This window comes from Giraffa tippelskirchi, chromosome 13, assembly GCF_054371585.1.
Source record: "Giraffa tippelskirchi isolate mGirTip1 chromosome 13, T2T-mGirTip1v1.2.pri, whole genome shotgun sequence".
Taxonomy (NCBI): domain Eukaryota; kingdom Metazoa; phylum Chordata; class Mammalia; order Artiodactyla; family Giraffidae; genus Giraffa; species Giraffa tippelskirchi.
Window position 1 is genome coordinate 111,792,421 of NC_137287.1, and position 17,272 is coordinate 111,809,692.

The window sequence follows — 17,272 nt, forward strand, 5'->3', positions numbered from 1 at the left end:
ATGTCAGTCTGTCTCCCAATCCATCCCACCTCCCTGTATCCATATATATCTGTTTTTTATGTCTATGTCTCTATGTATTTTCCTTTTTGAATTATAAGAGCATTTTTTATCATTACAGCTATTTGTCATATGTATATGAGTGTGTATCATGTCCATGTCCATGCAAATATAAATAAGGTTTCCATACTGGATAAGAATGCATGCCTTGTATGTAGACGCATGTGAAGTTGCTTCAGTCATGTTCGACTCTTCGTGACCCTATGGACTGTAGCCTGCCAGGCCCCTCTGTCCATGGAATTCTCCAGGCAAGAGTACTGGAGTGGGTTGCTATGCCCTCCTCCAGGGGATCTTCCCAACCCAGGGATTGAACCCGCATCTCTAACCAGTGAACCAGTGCCTCCCGCACTGGCAGAGGAGTTCTTTACTACTAGTGCCACCTGGGAAGTCCAAAGTGAAAGTGTTAGTCACATCTGACTCTTTGCGACCCCATGGACTCCTGTAGCCCATCGGGCTTCTTTGTTCATGGGATTTCCCAGGCAAGAATACTGGAGTGTGTTGCCATTCCCTTCTCTAGGGGATCTTCCTGACCCAGGGATCAAACCCAGTTTCCTGCATTGCAGGCAGATTCTTTACTGTCTGAGCCACCAGGGAAGCCCAGTCGTATGTAGGTATGCATGTACACAATTAGGAAATACATATATGTACATATGTATTTACTTTAAGATTTGTGGTATTTTCCAATTTATAGACACTAAAGATGCTCTGATATCCATCAATCCTTCCTCTGACTGTAGGTACTACACTTAGAAATCCCCAAGTTGATATATTTATTTACTTATTTTCTAACATTCTGGCTTTGTTTCTATTTTACACCCAAACATTAAGTCTTCTTGGAATTGCCCTTTGGGGGAGGGGGAGGAAGGAAATGAAAAAACTGTGCACACATTCCTTTTGCCATAGAACGTAACCAAGATGCAGATTCTTAGGAGTTATCAGTTGTAAGGTTTGAGCCTTATTCCATTTTCTTTGATTTAAATCTGGACAACTCGTGTCTCAAATCAGGGCACGCCTGAGTAATAGATCTGCACGGGACTTCAACTTAAAGAAACTTAAACCTGGGATCTAATACTGCAGGAAAAGTAGTGATCAAATTAATAAGTAACGCTTCACCTCAGTAAAAATGTGCTTCATCTGGGCTTGTTTATTCCTAAATCGCTTGATCTTCTGTGCGATGCGAGGGTCCTTTTCGAGTTCTTCCATTGTGGCCCATTTACAGTGTAAGTAGGAACTATCCAAAGACACACAGATTGTGAGACGAGTGTAGAACTGGCAAATAATCAGACTTTAAAGTTTCAGTAACCAGGGTGACCATCTAACATAGCAGCAGCAGAGTGGCTTGCTGTGGAACTGCTGGAGACTGGACTTAGAAGGGCCTTGCCCTTTAGGACAAAAACAGAACATAGGACAAGGCAGCAATTCCAAGCAACTGGTCACTCTGTGGCTTCTAGAGAAACTGGCTCACAGCGGAGGCGGGGCAGGTATAGGGAGGCTGGCACTCATGCACATCAATGGAAGTGGGCACACAGCAGAGGAAAAAAGGAAAATGCAAGAGAGCAGAAAAGTATAGGCCACAGGACTGCGATTCTCCACATTGTGTGCAAACAGGAACTGCATAGAGAGTTTCTAAAACGCATCAACCCTTGGGAACTATGGCCTTGGAGTCAACTGGCCTTGAGGGCAGCAAGGGGTTCAGTAGTTTTAAAACAAGTTCTCCAAGTGATTCTATACACAAAGTTGAGCACTGCCCCCTAAGGTGAACTTGAGCCAATTGAGGTCTGTGAGTCATGCCTTAGGGGCCATTCTTGGAAAATATAGAAGATAATGATGGGATGAAGGACAGACGTTTTATTCATATAAAATCCAAATACAAAGAATACATTAAACAGACGTACAAATTTCTATACTTGACATAGAACAGCTCCAGGTCGAATGGGGGTTCTCCCGGGTGGACCTGTAACCCAAAGCAAGCAGTTATCAACCTCCCTGTGGATCACTCTTACATACCAAATGAAAAAGGTAAATCAAGTGCTCCTTCTTGGTTTAGAACATATTTCTTGAGGACATTTGCATTTTCCCAGGTCGTTTTTTTGGGGCAGCTCTGGAGCAGACTTTCTAAAGGCTGAACATACAGCTAAGCTACAACGTAAGGAAAAAAAATCCTCCTGGTGTCACTCTAAGATCTCGGCTGGGAGAGCACTCAGCTGAAAGAGTCAAACTGGCCCAGGGCTCTGAGAGCTGCTGCGAAAGTGAGAACATGCATTTCCAGTGTCCCTGCCAACCTGTCCTACCCCCCGCTCCCCGTTTGTTCCCCACACCCTCCAGAGGGGTTCACTCTCAAAGCGAGGAAGTCTTCTTTCATAAATACTCAAGGTAAAAATGAAACCATGCTCTCACTGACACTATGTTCTCATGCTATTTCACACCAGGGATTTTCTCTAGAAGTTCCCTATGACAGCCCTGAAGACATAGAAAGGAAAAGGTGTTTTCACTGGGAGTCTTTTCCCATCTCTTCTTCTTGGCTCCTTGATCACTTTCAGTGAGCTATGCCAACATAAGAGGTCAATACCTATTGCTAGGATCATAGGGAAGAAAAACATCAATTTGGGTCATACTCAAATATTTAAGAATTTCATGTCCTAAAATCTTCTACGGAGGTAAACCTAAGTGTCAACTAGCCCAACAGTGCTCCTGCCTAGTTCTCGGTCCAGCTGAGAAGGACCCTCCAGAGACATCTTTTAACAGAGGGTGTCATGTGCGTTAGAGACATACAAGCCAGAAACATCAGCCACCAACCTCCTGGACAGTCTTAGATGCCAGGATCTTCTCAATGATGTTTGCGTCATCTTCTGGAGGCTCCTGAAGATGGAGGTGAGAGAGAGAGAGAGTGTATTACTGGCACCACAGAAGCCATGAAACAGTTCTACAAGAAATGCTACAATAGATACTACTTGGTCCAAAGGTTCACCTTTGAGTACAGAGGCCTCCATCGTGTCAGTCAGAGTGAGCCAAAGATGGTACACAGTCTAACCTCTGCGCACAACCCTCCCCCCTTCCCCTCCCACATGAGCAGGGAAGTTACTCTGCTTTGCAGATTCTTGACTTCAGATCTGCCTTTAGCATCACTAAAATTGGTCCTGGCACCTCCCTTCTCTGTCCAAACTGCTTACATGTTACTGCATCAAGTTTTCAGAAAGGCATAATATAAAAGAGTCTGGGGGCTTCAGAAGCAGAGGGCCCCAATTCTAACACCTTCCAGTTGTTGACTTTGGGCAAGTCAATTAACACCTCTTAGTTTCAAATCTATTAAAATAAGAATTAAAAATATATATCTCACTAGGTTACTGGGAGGATAAGATGGGATGTGAAAACATTTTTTGGACAGTAAGCGTTAGGCAAATGCAAGGCATAACTATTCTCTACTAAATGGTACCACTGTTCCCCTCTGTACCTGGAAATGGCTTTCTGTTTTACTGATCATCTTTTGACTACAAATCCCAACTGGAAACAATTTAATACCTTCTTTTCTACCCTAGATACACATCAACATTTTCTAATCTCCATGAAATCTTTTTCTACAGAGGAGTACTTGATTAAAAAAAAAATCTGCATTTAAAAAACAACAAACTTGGGACTTCTCTGGTAGTCCAATGGCTAAGAGTCTGTACTCCCGAAGCAGGGACTCAGGTTTGATCCCTGGTCTGGGAACTGGGGCTTCCCTGGTGGCTCAGATGGTAAAGAATATGCCTGCAATGTGAGAGACCCAGGCTCAATCCCTGAGTCAGGAAGATCCCCTGGAGATGGGAATGGTACCAACTCCAGTATTCTGGCCTGAAGAATTCCATGGATAGAAGAGCCGCGTGGGCTACAGTCCATGGGATCGCAAAGAGTTGGACATGACTGAGTGACTTTCACTTTTTTTTTTTACACTGGCATCTAGATCCCACAGGCTGCAGATAAGACTTCACATGCTAAAACTAAAGATAAATAAAATTAAACAACAGAAATTAAAAAATAAAAATAAAATTAAAAAACCAATAAACTTACAAAAGGATGCACTGGGTCAGAATACTCCTGTTAAACATTCTTCCTAGGATTTTAGTTTAGCAGTTTTATTTCAGTAGTTTCATCTGCACTAACCTTTCCAGATCCAACATTTATCACAATATGAGACTTAGAACAGTGTATGAAAAGAACACTCACCACAACCCTAACCCTCAGAATAACTAGTTGGGTTCCTTCTCAGAACTTTCCAAGAGGATGGTTTGCGCTGCATATCATTGCCTTCAGTCTACCCATTCTAGGGCTCAACTATCCCAAAGTCATACCGTCACAGAAAACATATTTTCTAAGAACTTAAATCAAGCTTTTTCCAGAAAATTGATACTAAAAAACGACGAGCAGGGCAGATGGTGGAAGAGAAGTATGGAAATCAGCAGGCGCTGACAGATGCTCCCAAAGGCTACGCATATTCATTATATCCCCCTGGACACGTGGCATTGTGAAGTTAATCCAAAACGACGAGTCTTTTCCCACTGCTCAACCGGAAGATCAGTGAACTGGGGCTGGATACAGACTCAGCTTTTGATTTCCTCTAAGTATATTTGCTCTGCTTGATTCTTATGCACAAGAAAAGGAGGCGGCGGCAGTTCACAGAGGGTTGCCCGTCTTCCCCCATCACGACACTAGCCTGTAATGGCAGGGATCCTTATTTGTTTTACTTACTGGTGTAGCTAGATACCTTGAGAAAGCCAGACAACAGTGGGCGATCAATGAATACTGGTTGAATGCTAAATAACAGGGAAGACAGATGGAATACAAAGGAAAGATAAAGGGTTATTCTTGATCTATATCATGTAATTAAACCCTCCCTCTTTTTCCATATACCTGGACTTAACTTCTCTTGTCCAGATGGCTACCAGTGAAGGGCCCAAACTAGATGTCCTTTACGGAGCAGTAAAATCACGACCCCAATCTTGCAGCCAACAAACAGAGCTCAGATTATGACAAGTGGACAGCAAGCAAAGGAACAGGGGCTGGGTTAAAGGAAACTAGATTAATGACCCAACTTCCTTCCTTACAACTTCATTTCCTTCCTAAATTTCCCCCCCGTTATTTACTGCATGTCTTTTGAGTCTTATAGAAATAAATGAGCTACAGTCTTCATCAAGGAACGGCCAGGCATGCCCACATAATGCTGTAAGTGACTGAGGTATGGCACACATACAGCACGCAGAGATCTCAAGCATACAATTATCGACGTTTTACATGTACACACACATATACAGTTAAGTCCCACCGAGATAAAGTTATATTAAATTTTCAACATTCTGGAAGATCCTCATGCCCCCTCTAGACATAACCACTCTTCAGATTTCTACCACCATTGATTAGTTTTGCCTATTATTAAGTTTCATGAAAATGGAATCATATAGCAAGTGGTTCATTCTCCTGTATCACTGTGAAGTATTTTATTGTATAAATTATTTATTTACCCACCACTTATTATCCATGCTATTGTTAAGGAACATTTGGGTTGCTTTCAATGACACCACCCTTATGGCAGAAAGTGAAAAAGAACTGAAGAGCCTCTTGATGAAAGTGAAAAAGGAGAGTGAAAAAGTTGGCTTTTTCAGTCAGGGACTGAATTACAGATAGCTTAATTTTGAATACATGTATGTCATATATCACTCCATTTACTTCTTTAATTTGTTTACTTCTTTACTTCTTTAATTTGTTTCAGCCATGTTTTTCATACAGAGGGCTTATATATCTTTTCAGAGTTACTTTAGGGTATCTAATACCTTGATACTATCATCAGTGGCATTTTACAATTTTCCGTTCCTGATTTGATGTTGCTAGTTTATAAAATAAGTATATTATAAAAGATATATTGTAATATTAGTATATTGTAAATGGTGCCAATACATTTGTTTGATCCAAGGTTACCACAAACTTTCAAACTTTAAATAAAAAAAAAAAAGCAGTATCTGTAAAGTGCAATACAGCAAAGAACAATAAAACACAGCATGCCTGTATTTCTTCCTTTTCCTTAGCACAACAGCCAGGACCTCCAGTGTATTTCTGAATATAAATGAGAATAGTGGAATCTTTTTCTTACTTGCTGATTCAGAGGGAAAGCATTCAATACGGTACCATTTAATATAATATTAGCTGTCAGTTTTTATCTAGTGATTTATAAGATATTCTTTTAGTATCTGGTTTATACAGTTTAAGATATGCCTGGGCATGGTTTTCTTTTGTGCGTTTTTCCTGCTTGGGGGTTACCTAACATTGAATCTACTGATTGATATCTTCCATCAGTTTGGGGGACTTTTTGGCTCTCCACTGACCCGGGTTTGATCCCAGGGTCGAGAAGATCTTGGGGAGGAGGAAATGGGAACCTGCTCCAGTATTCTGGAGAATCCCTTGGACAGAGGAGACTGGCAGGCTACAGTCCATGGGGTTGCAAAGAGTTGGACATGACTAAGTGACTGACCTTTCCTTTTCCACGTCTAGGATGCTAATCAGAGCATCAGACCTTTTCACTGCATCCCAATGGTCTCTATGCATTTATGCTTTGCTCTGTTCTTTCCATTCATTTTTCTGTGTGTCCGTTTAGAAATTTTCTACTGATCTGTCTTCAAAGTCACTAACCTTATCTTCTATTATACCTAACCTGCTTTTAAACTTACCTATTGTGCTTTGAATTTTACAAATTTTCAGTTTTACAGTGTTGATATGATTCTCTTTATAGCTTCAATTCTCTGTTGGAATTCTTTAAAACTTATTTTGTCCATCTTTTCCTCTATTTTCTTTAACTCATTAATCATAGTAATTTAAACGTTTTTTTCTGCTAACTCCATTATCTGGATCATTTGGGGTTTGCTTCCATTAATATTTTTGACTTTTAGTCAATTTCCCAGTCTTTTCGAAGTCTAATAATTTTTTATTGCATGGTGAATATTGTGAACAGAAGAATCACAGCAGCTCCACATGCTTCCTAGTTTCTCCTCGATGAACAGGGACATGGAATGGGTCCACTGGTCCAGTCCAATCAGGCTCTGCTGGGTCAGGACCGGGTTACTGTTCTGTTAAGACTCAGTCCATCTCTGGTTTTATCTATTCCTTGAGAACAAATGCCCAAGGTCACTTGACTGTAAGCTCGGCAGGTCTTTTTACTCCTCGGCCCTGAGTTTTCCAATCCCAAGCAGGTTAACAATCTCTCTTAAGGGACAGTTAGTTTTGTTTTGCAGTAGACCCATCCTTTCAGTGAGATTTTATCTCCTAAGTAACGCAAGACTGTGAGATTTCAATCTGCCTTCTGGTTCAGCCACCAACTTCTTGCACTACCCCAGAATTCAGCAAACGTCTCCTGGGGAAGGCTCTTTGCTTTGGGGATTTCTCTAGTTTCCAGTCATTTCATCAGCCATGCATAATCAATCACCAGCAGGGTCAGATGGTTTCTCATCAACCCAGAGTAGGTCTCTGTTTGGGCCCAGCCTGGTGCTCAGCCCCTGCCCAGAACTACAGAATGCTTCCAGAGAAGAAAATAGTCAGCAATGGTCAGCTCATCTAGGAATAGCTAATCTCTGTCTGGAATTTTAGTGCATCTCATTCTTGCTGCTTCCACAGCTATCTGATGTCTTTAAAAATATGTTCTTTGTTAAGTTACCTTTTTCCTCCCCCTTGCAGCAAGTGTTGGCCTGCCATGCCCAACTATTTCTTACCTGAAAATAGAATCCTCCAACACTAACTCTTATTTCTGCAGTTTCCTAGGGCCTAGTTTTGGGGCTTTCTTTCCTATTTATATTCATTCTTTAGGTGATCCCATCTGGTCTCATGGTTTTAAATACTGGCTATATGTGTTTTCCTGCCATATTTATTTATCCTGGGCTTCCCAGGTGGTGCCAATGATAAACAATCTGCCTGTCAATGTAGGAGATGCAAGAGATGCAGGTTGGATCCCTGGGTCAGGAAGATCTCCTGGAGGAAAGCATGGCAACCTCCTCCAGTGTTCTTGCCTAGAGAATCCCATGGACAGAAGAGCTTGACAGACTCCAGTCCATATGGTCGCAAAGAGTCAGACACGACGGAAGCAACTTAACACACAGGCATGCATGCTGTCCGGACTGCCATATTTATTTAATCCAGCTTAGAACCCCATAATTACAAACTCCTTTATCTAATTGTTACTTGTCATCTCCACATGACTATCTTAGAAATATTTCACACTTCAGATGTCCACAAGCCAAACTCCTAGTCTCTTAGTCAAGCCCCCAACCCTACCCCTTCAAACTACAGTTTTCTTACAACTGAATTAAAAAGAACTCTATCCCTCTGGATGTTCAATCTCAAAATTCTGTAATTCCCAACTCCTCTCTTTTTGCTCCACACACCCTACCTCATCAGCCAAGAAATCCTGTTGAGTTTACCTTCAAAGTACATTCAGAACCCAGCCATTTCTCACCAACTCCACTGCTTCTACCCTGGTCTAAACCACTTTCATCTCTCACCCAGATTATTCCCAATCATCTGTTAAGTAGTCACTTTGTTTCCCCTCCTGTCCTACTGGTCTGTTCTCAACACAACTATCAGAATGGCCCCTTCATTTAAGTCATCCTTTTGCTTAAACTGCTTTTCTTTCAACTTGGGAATAAAACTGAAAGTCTCCCAGAGGTCTTCAGAAACCCACGGAATGCATACCCAGCCTCTCATCTCCTCTGTCACCTTTCAGGTCTCCTTGTCTGTCCCTCATACACACCAGGCACATTCCCACCCTCAGGACTGTGCTATTCCGTCTGCTGGAAATGTTCTTCTCCCCACATGACTCCTTCACTCTTTTACTTCCTTCAGTTCTTGGATCATATATTACCTTTGTGAGGCCAACATTGATCACTCTATCTAAAACTGCAACCTTCATTTTTGAATTTCATAACACTCCTGGTTCTGATGTTTTTTTTCCATAGCACTTACCACCATGGACACACTACACAATTTTACTATTTCCAGGTTGATAACCAGCCTCTCCCGAGTTATTTCTACCCTTTGGAAGTTCTGAGCTTATTAGCCCTTTGGCCTGACATCCCATGTAGGCTGAAAACCTGGCAAACATCTGGAGGAGGAGATGGGCTGTGTGCATGCCACAGGCTCCTCTTACTTTGCTATAGGCTCCTCCACAAGGGCAGGGACTTCCGGCTCTTTTGTTCCCTGATGTTATCTCCAGCGCTCAGAACAGTCCTTGGTACCCAATAGTAGTAGGCGCTCAATAAATATTTCTGAATAAATAATGTTAAAAGATTTTACAGCACAACATGGGAACAGCAGTACAGAGCAAGTGCTACGGGCACACAGAGCCAGAGCAGCTGGCCCAATTAGAAGAGGCTTTGGAAGCAAGCTAGAGGTCTGTTAGCCTTAGACTTTCATCACTGCCAACTACCTTTCCTACCTACTTCCAAGTCTGTTTGAACCAGACTAGCAAGCAAGCCTTCACACGAGTGCACCCATGCTGAAAGAACCACGGTCTCTCCTCACCAGCAGGTGACTTCAAATAGGCTCTCTCTCTTTAAAAGAATTTTATTTATTTGATTATATATCTGGTGGGGGGCTGCACTGGGTCTTAGTTGCAGTGCATGGGCTTTTTCTAGCTGTAGTGACCAGGGGCTACTTTCTGGTTGTGATGTGAGGGCTTCTCATTGCAGTGGCTTCTCTTGTTGCAGAGCATGCGCTCTAGAGTGAGTGGGCTCAGAAATTGTGGCCCACGGGCTTGGTTGCCTGATGGCATGCGGGATTTTAATTCCTGGACCAGGGATCAAATCCATGTCCTCTGCATTGGCAGGTGGATTCTTAACCACTGGACCACCAGGGAAGTCCCTTCAAATAGTCTCTTATTTTCACCTACCATGAAGAGCAGAAAAAGATGGCTTTTGATGGCAAGATGTTAATTTCTCTTCAGTTTTTAACCATGACACAAGCCACAGAAACATTAACATGTGGATAAAGAAGGCTCAGAACTTTACTCTGAGGGTTAAAAGGATGGAGGGCTTAAAGCATTCTTTGTTATAGAAAAATTTTAAGTAAAAATTAAGGAATTTGAAATAAAACTTCAGTTTGCTTTTTGGCACTAAACAATAGAGGATAACACTGGAATTTTAAATAAAAATCAGTAGTTATCATCAAAATCTGACAACAGATTTTTTTTTTTACTGTATCCTAATAAAAGGGAAAAAAGAGGCTAGTGTTACCAAAAATACACATCAAAGTAGGAAGAAGACTGGAAAATCAGGATTTCTTTTTCCTAAACAGAGACCGTGCATAAGCATGATCATGTGTGTATAAACACTCAGTGTATACAGATACACACAGATATAAACTAAATCTGCTTGCTGAACACACTTCCATAACAGCCATCTGTTCTCAACTTCTTGGAATTTTCTCAAATTATCCTTCAAAGAAGACCATTTTAATTCATTCAATTTCATGTCAGAAACTCATGAAGTTAATTTTTTCCCTTAGGGAAAAAAATTTCAACTCACATCACTTCCAACCTCAACCAATCACCTGATTCACTCTATTCAGCTAGAATAAGGAGAGCCTCTAGTGAAACAACTCACTTTTCAAAACACTAAGTATTTACCAAGTGCCATGGAACGTCCAAAGTCACATCAAACAAGGTGCCCAGTCTCAGGGGCTTAGCTCTCAGTGGAAGCAAAATAAAACATATTTTTCTTAGAAATGTGCCAGGGGTAAATCCTAATCAGTGTAACAGTAACCCTAAGTCAGCAAGAGAGCAGAAAGCATGAACAGCCTGAATTTCAAGTAGTGTGTTTTCAGTTGGGTCCTAAAGGATGCTGGCTCCTAAGAGGACTGCAAACACGAAGGGAAGCTGAAACACATCCACGGGATGAAAGGGCCAGTGCAGGGAAGCAGGGTGCCTACTTGGGATGCCAAGGAACAGTTTTCATAGAAAGAAGAAAATCAGGCAGGAAGTTTGATCTAAAACAGGAGTTAAGAAGCAAAAATCACCTTAGATTCTTGAGCGGGACACTGAGGAAAGCCAAAAACTGCCCTGGTTTATGGGAAAATGAGCCTAGCAATGGAGCGGAAGGACAGAGGACTGGGGCAGGGAATGACAAAGGTGCAAACTGCAGTTGTTTGACCACTAAAAGCCTCAGCAGGACTGGTGGCAAGTAGCAGCCAAGAGGAAACAAAGACAGGAGACACTCGGAGGAAAGACCCAGGGTGGGCAACGGTGGTGTGGCCGACGAAGAAATGGAAAGAATGAAAACCATCCTCCCGGGCCGAGTGGGACGGCAGCCTAAGTCCTGAATCACCCAGGCTGGTGCAGAGCTGCAGTCACTCTGCCCCGGGGCCTGCCCACGGCGGTCAGGGCTGGAGTGAGAGGAAGGCAAATGCCAGCAGGAAAACAGGCCAGCACAAACAAGTGGAGGGAACAAGAGCCTGAGAAACAAAGAAAAACATCTCATTCCCATCTTTCTAATCTAGGAGTTAAGAATCGTACCTGTTTCTATAATGTTTTAAGCATATTTATTCATTACTTGCACATATAAATACATGATAAGTACAACTGAATGCACGTCTTTATGTTACTTACTACCCAATGTCAAGTACTACCTATGTTAAATGAAAATTATGATCAACTAAAAAGTGACACTTGTTTTTGCAAAAGTTTACAGTGTGATGGCGCGAACAATCAGGAGTGATATTCAGAGCAATACTGCAGGGGCGCTGACCCATGAGTGCAGTCACGGGCTGTGAACAAGTGCTGTGTGGGTTCCGGGGACACTGGGCATAATGAATACACCACAAAACAGAGGAGGGATGTGCCATACTTTTCTCTAAATAGTTCCTGGGGCTTAAGGTACATTTTACTTTATTGAAGCCCTTTCATGCTGGAGAGATAAGTTAGAAAAAGAAAGAAAGAAAAAGATTACAAGCCCTACCCTAAGAAGGTTCATGGCTTTGACAAAGGAAAACAAAAACTGGCAGGTGTTTAAAGGACAGTGACAAAGTTAGCCATACTAGAGTGCCATGGGAGACAGAGGATGGGCACTTACCTCCAGCTTGAGGGGAAGCAGGGAGCTTCCCGGGTGAGGGAACCACTGCGCTCACCTGCCAGGCGCAGGCAAAGACCAGACAAAGCAGAGGGTACTGCCTGCAAAGATGCAACAGTGGGCACAGGCAGGCACTAGGAGGTGATGCCTCGTTCAAATTCAAGTCCTTCTGTCTCAGAGGCAAAAATCACACAAACCACACCAATTGCAGGAGGCAAAAACTGAGACCGCCTTGTAAGAATCTATACATTGTAAATGGGCCATAACCGAGCAAGTTTGTCTCTATTCCAGGCACTGCCATCAGTTTGACAAAGAATAAGAAAGCAGGGAGTCACAGTGAGGATGGGAACATATTTCCACCCTAATCCCACACCCCAGCCAGGGGACTGTCCCTTAGACTCCGAAGTAGGGTCTCTGCTGATCTGCCAGGCCTGAGCTAGAATGAATCATGCATAAAGAGGTTTGCAGCAACTCACCACTAGGTAAGCACTGCTGAGGTTGCGATTTGGGGCTGGGCCAGGGGCCAGGAGCCACACAAGTGGGCTGAGCATGCCGATAAGACACTGCAAAGAAAGCAGGGAGGGAGCAGCGGGGCCGTTTTGGTGCTGACTGCACACCCTTCTCTGCCCCAAGTTAAAGCCTGCAAGAAGGTGGACACCCTTCCAAAGGGCCTTGGGAGAAGGATGGAAGAAAAGTCTCATCTTCTACTGGTTTTCTGTGCCTCTGGACACTCTGAGGATTGCCTGGAATCCTACATGAGATCCATGACTTTTGGGCTTTGTGTTAGTCTGGGAAATCTTTGTTCAGACTTCCCCAGAGAGTCCACTCTGTAAAACAGACATGAATAGAGGGCTCCATGGAGCACTGACTCAGGTCAGTCACTCAGTCCCTGGCAGGTGGTCTGGTCTGTCCTGTGGCGTGGAGGCCAGAGCCACATGGCTACCTTTTCTGAACATCAACAACAAAACCACATTTTGGGCCGGCCTCTTTCTTTTTAAATTTAGTCACAATTTTTGAGGTGTAATTAATGCAGATTCATATTCTAGCTTATGTTTCACCACATATAAACTTTCTCTTGGATGCACCCTTCAGGAGAATAAAAAGAGCCTTGCAAAGATAAAAACTTCTCAGGTTATTTCTGTCTGATCAGCTAACACTGCCCTTTAGGTACCAGGGTAGAAGTCAGAACAACAATTGAAATACAGTTAATGACTTGGGCTAAATGGCTACTAGGAATAAATAAAATCCCTTATAGTGTTTTAACTACCAAATCAACCATAAAATCACCAAGGAAGGGAAACCCACTGTAAATATTTATTTGGCCACACTGGGTCTTAGTTGCAGCATATGGGATCTTCGATTTTCATTGTAAAATGTGGGCTTTCTAGTTGCAACATGTGGGATTTAGTTCCCTGACCAGGGATCGAACCTGCACCACCTGCATTGGGAGCGTGAAGTCTTAGCTACTGGACCACAGGGAAGTCCCAGGAAACCCACTGTAAAGCAATATGATCCTATCATGTCAAAGAAGTGTTGCAAGGACTACTTTTAACTATTTGCTTGAAAAGTACTGCAATACACTACATCAAATTATTATTCCTATTAGCTGGATAACCCTGATCCAGAGAGAGAGACACGAAATCAGCTCTTACATGCTCATCACTGATCCACTGCTGCTATGTAATGCTATGACCTGGACTGTTCTGTGCTTGTTTCCTGATTGTTAACATAGGCACAAGGGCCCCTGCTCCTAGCTACTCTCTATGCAGACACAGAACAAAAGGCTGTGAGAAATTACGTGAAAGTGCTTGATGCGGGAGTCAAGGTGGATGGCACAGATAAAAGCATCCTCAGCTCCAGGAGCCACACTGACATCCAGGAGGAAGGACAGGTATTTGTGCTGTTGCTGCACAGGCAGAACGTGAATCCTGCCAAGTCAGCAACAGGGACTCCATAACGACAGACAGCCTGTGTCCCAGAATGTGCTGCTGGCCGTCAGGCGCATCCCACGTGCACAGCCTGCTGCTTCTTTTGCTTCTGCTTTCTTCTCTGCAAGCTCCTTGGCTCAGACCTCCTCCTTTTCAACATGTATCCCCACCCCCTCTTCCTTGGTAGCATATGGGGGTACCAGGACTAAATGCTGTCCTCATCTTCCCTGACACTGCTGCCAGTGGAAATTCCTAAACTGCACAGATGGGCATCCTGCTTCTGTGCCTGAAATCATCACTGCCCCAGGCCCCTTGTACAATCTACGGGAGGAAGGCGGAATACTTTAGCTGAGAGCCAAGGCCTTGCATAATGTGGCTCTCCCTACCACCCTGGGATCATCTCCCATTACTCCTCAAATCAGACCCCAACGTCTGACCAAGCTCATTAAACTGTCGTATCACCACCTCTGGTACCAGCAGGCTATGGGGCTGTGGGTCACGTTGGAAACGCCTCTCCTAAAACCCTGACCTCCCTCTCCTGCCCACTCCTCCTTCAGTCGCCGTATCCAGCACATCCAAGACCGCACTTAACTCACAGTACCAGTGTAGCCATACGCTCCTTCTCCCAGATAAAACTCCCTGGAGGCAGGGACCAAGCCATGATACTCATCCTTGTGTCCTAGGACCTGGCCCTGCCGTGGACTCTCCATACACATTTGTAACCCCAGTCCCAACTGTAATGATTGCTTTACGTGATTCTGTTCATTGAGTGGCTATTTACTCCATATCACACTTCTACATTCTAATGGGAGAGACAAATAAAATGAAATCAGAAATCAGAACACCATTATAAATTGTAATTAAGTGCTATGAAAGAAACAAACAGGAGTGAAATAAAGAATCATTAGAGGATTTCCCTGGTGGTCTAGTGGTTAAGACTCTGTGCTTCCAATGCAGAAGGCCCAGGTTCGATTCCTGGTCAGAGAACTAGCTCCCACGGGCCTCAACTAAACATCCCGTGTGCCATAACTAAAGACCCAGTGCAGCCAGATAAATAATAATTAATCGGGAAAAAAAAAAAAGAATCATTAGGATGAGGGGCAAGGGTCTACTTTAAATAAGAGTCATGTGAAGCATGTGGCAAAGAGCATTCCAACCAAAAGGGACCACACAGGCAAAGGGCAATAGGTGCGAAAGAATGGCTGATACATGGCTTTAAAAGAAGCAAGTCTTTTAGCTGGAGAGTAATGAGAGAGATGGCGCAAAGTCGTGTATCTGAAAAATGAACTCAAGTGAATTCGGGAGAGTGTGATGACAGAGGGATCTGCTAGGCACAGACAAGAGTCCGAACTTTTAGTTCAGCAGGAAGCCACCTGAAGGACAGAACCAACAGTTAAAGTGATCGAACTTATGGTTTGAAAAAGAGCCACAGTACAACCGCAGTCCATCAGGCAGTTGAAGTGACTGTCCAGCTGAGGCCAGCAGCCCAGTCTAAAGGCCTTACCTCCGCCTGCCAGGCCAGGGTAGAAGCTGAAAGGGCGGATGTCCGGCCGGCCCCAAGCACGGCGATGGTTTCCCCGTCATCGTCCACCACCTTGAAGTCCAAGTCCTCGTTATATTTTCTGCGCTTTACTTGCCGTCCTGAGCGTCGTTTCTGCAGGACAAACACACCCGCCAGAGATGCTCAGTGAGTTGGAGGGAAAAGCGTACACGAGGACACCCTCACCTATACTACACTCGCTCACACTCAAAGCAGCCCTCTCCAACTTTCCAAGAAAGATCTGCCCTAAACACAACTCTGTTCAGAACTAAATTCACTCAAAACGGGACCCAGCTGAGAAGAAGGAGCCACATCCCCCGGATCCACAGAGTAGAAGGTGTAGTCTCAGGATCTAGGGAGATATGTTTGAAACAGGGATGGGAAGTAACTTCATCATCTCTGAGGTCTCTTCCAAGCATAGCCTGAAGCTCCAGGTTTATGACGATGATTTAACAGGTTTTTTTGTTTGTTTGTGTATTTTCAATTTTCCAAGTTCACCAGATTTACCATGTACTTCCAAACAACTAAATAATACCAATTTTATTCAGACTTACTTTGAGACTCTCCTAACACCACCCTTTGAAATTCAAGCTGACGTCTTGAGTGTGACAAAATGAGATTTGTGACTCACCATGTAAGGACTTGACTATAATTAAATAGCTTATGACCTTTAAGAGAGATAACATTCTACAGCAAAGCAACCCAGTGTCTTTCCTCAAGCAGAAAAACACATGGTTCATCTCTACCCATCACGTCCAAGCAGCAGAAACACTTCCGGGAACCATTCACTCGCCAGCTGAGTCTTCAACACTTAAACCTTACAAAACAAAATGAAAAGCCAAACCTCACCCCTACCCCACCCCACCCCCAGCCCTTATCGACTAAAAGACACCTCCCGGGCCTCTCTCTGTGTTCATTTCTTTACTGTGTCACCTCAGTGACATTCAATTTTACAGGAGGAATTCCACATGAAAAGCTCTCCCTCAATCCCACGTGCAGATCACCATCCTAGAAACACTGAACTACCTGCCGACTCTCATGGACCCGATGTACTCGCTCCTCTGCCAGTCAGGACACGCAGGAGCCACTAACCCAAGCATACAGGCAGTGAAAGGGGGTCTCAGATCTGACACCCTAGACACCACGACTTATCCATCACTGTGATGTTAGGAGCTGACAGCTTCCTACAATGAAGATCACAGGACTTAAGGTACAGTAAGTTGCTCTTATCCTGAATGGCCCCCTTGTGGAAGCAGAGCCCAGATAAACTGCTGCAGTTGTCAGAGGAAACAGCACTTTGAAGGATAAGAATTCAAGTCCAAGAGAGGCTGCCTCAACTCAGGAGACAAAATTCCTACCAATGTCTTGCGCCCATTTTGGTGTCTTCAGAAATCTCATTTAGGTGGGCCACTCCTTGTTTCCATGTTTTGCCAAATTTTCCTTCCCATCTTGGCAAAAGGAATCCATCCCTGACTTTCCCAGCATCTGGGATGATGAACGTGTCCTCATGCAGACTGGCTTATTAGCACCCCAAGCCATCAGTGCATCACCTAAACGGCGAGAGAGGCCCTCAAAGCCTCACCTAGTTTGGATCACACTTCCCCTCTCCACGTTCCCTCTCACTGCAGCCTGATACCATGTGACTCCCCTGGAAGGAAGCCAACACCGCTAAA

General features: G+C 43.7%; 1 protein-coding gene, 1 long non-coding RNA gene and 1 other non-coding gene across 12 annotated transcripts in view; 1 reads left to right on the forward strand and 2 right to left on the reverse strand.

Moving 5' to 3' along the window:
* CHD6 (chromodomain helicase DNA binding protein 6) overlaps positions 1-17,272 on the reverse strand; it is a 194,991-nt gene that overhangs the window by 90,838 nt on the left and 86,881 nt on the right. For all 10 annotated transcript variants that reach the window (XM_081556952.1, XM_081556951.1, XM_081556949.1 and 7 more), the window contains 4 exons: positions 15,564-15,713; positions 2,854-2,916; positions 1,953-2,011; positions 1,171-1,288 (listed from right to left, as the gene is read on the reverse strand). In XM_081556952.1, coding sequence (XP_081413078.1) covers positions 1,171-1,288; positions 1,953-2,011; positions 2,854-2,916; positions 15,564-15,713 — 390 coding nt within the window. The remainder of the gene's footprint in view (positions 1-1,170; positions 1,289-1,952; positions 2,012-2,853; positions 2,917-15,563; positions 15,714-17,272) is intronic.
* Positions 6,869-8,769, reverse strand: LOC145532281 (uncharacterized). The gene is made up of 2 exons (XR_014073121.1): positions 8,630-8,769; positions 6,869-8,348 (listed from the first exon to the last, which is right to left on the reverse strand). It is a non-coding gene; the product is annotated as an uncharacterized LOC145532281 (long non-coding RNA).
* On the forward strand, positions 14,974-15,046 carry TRNAG-UCC (transfer RNA glycine (anticodon UCC)). Its single transcript has one exon. It is a non-coding gene; the product is annotated as a tRNA-Gly (tRNA).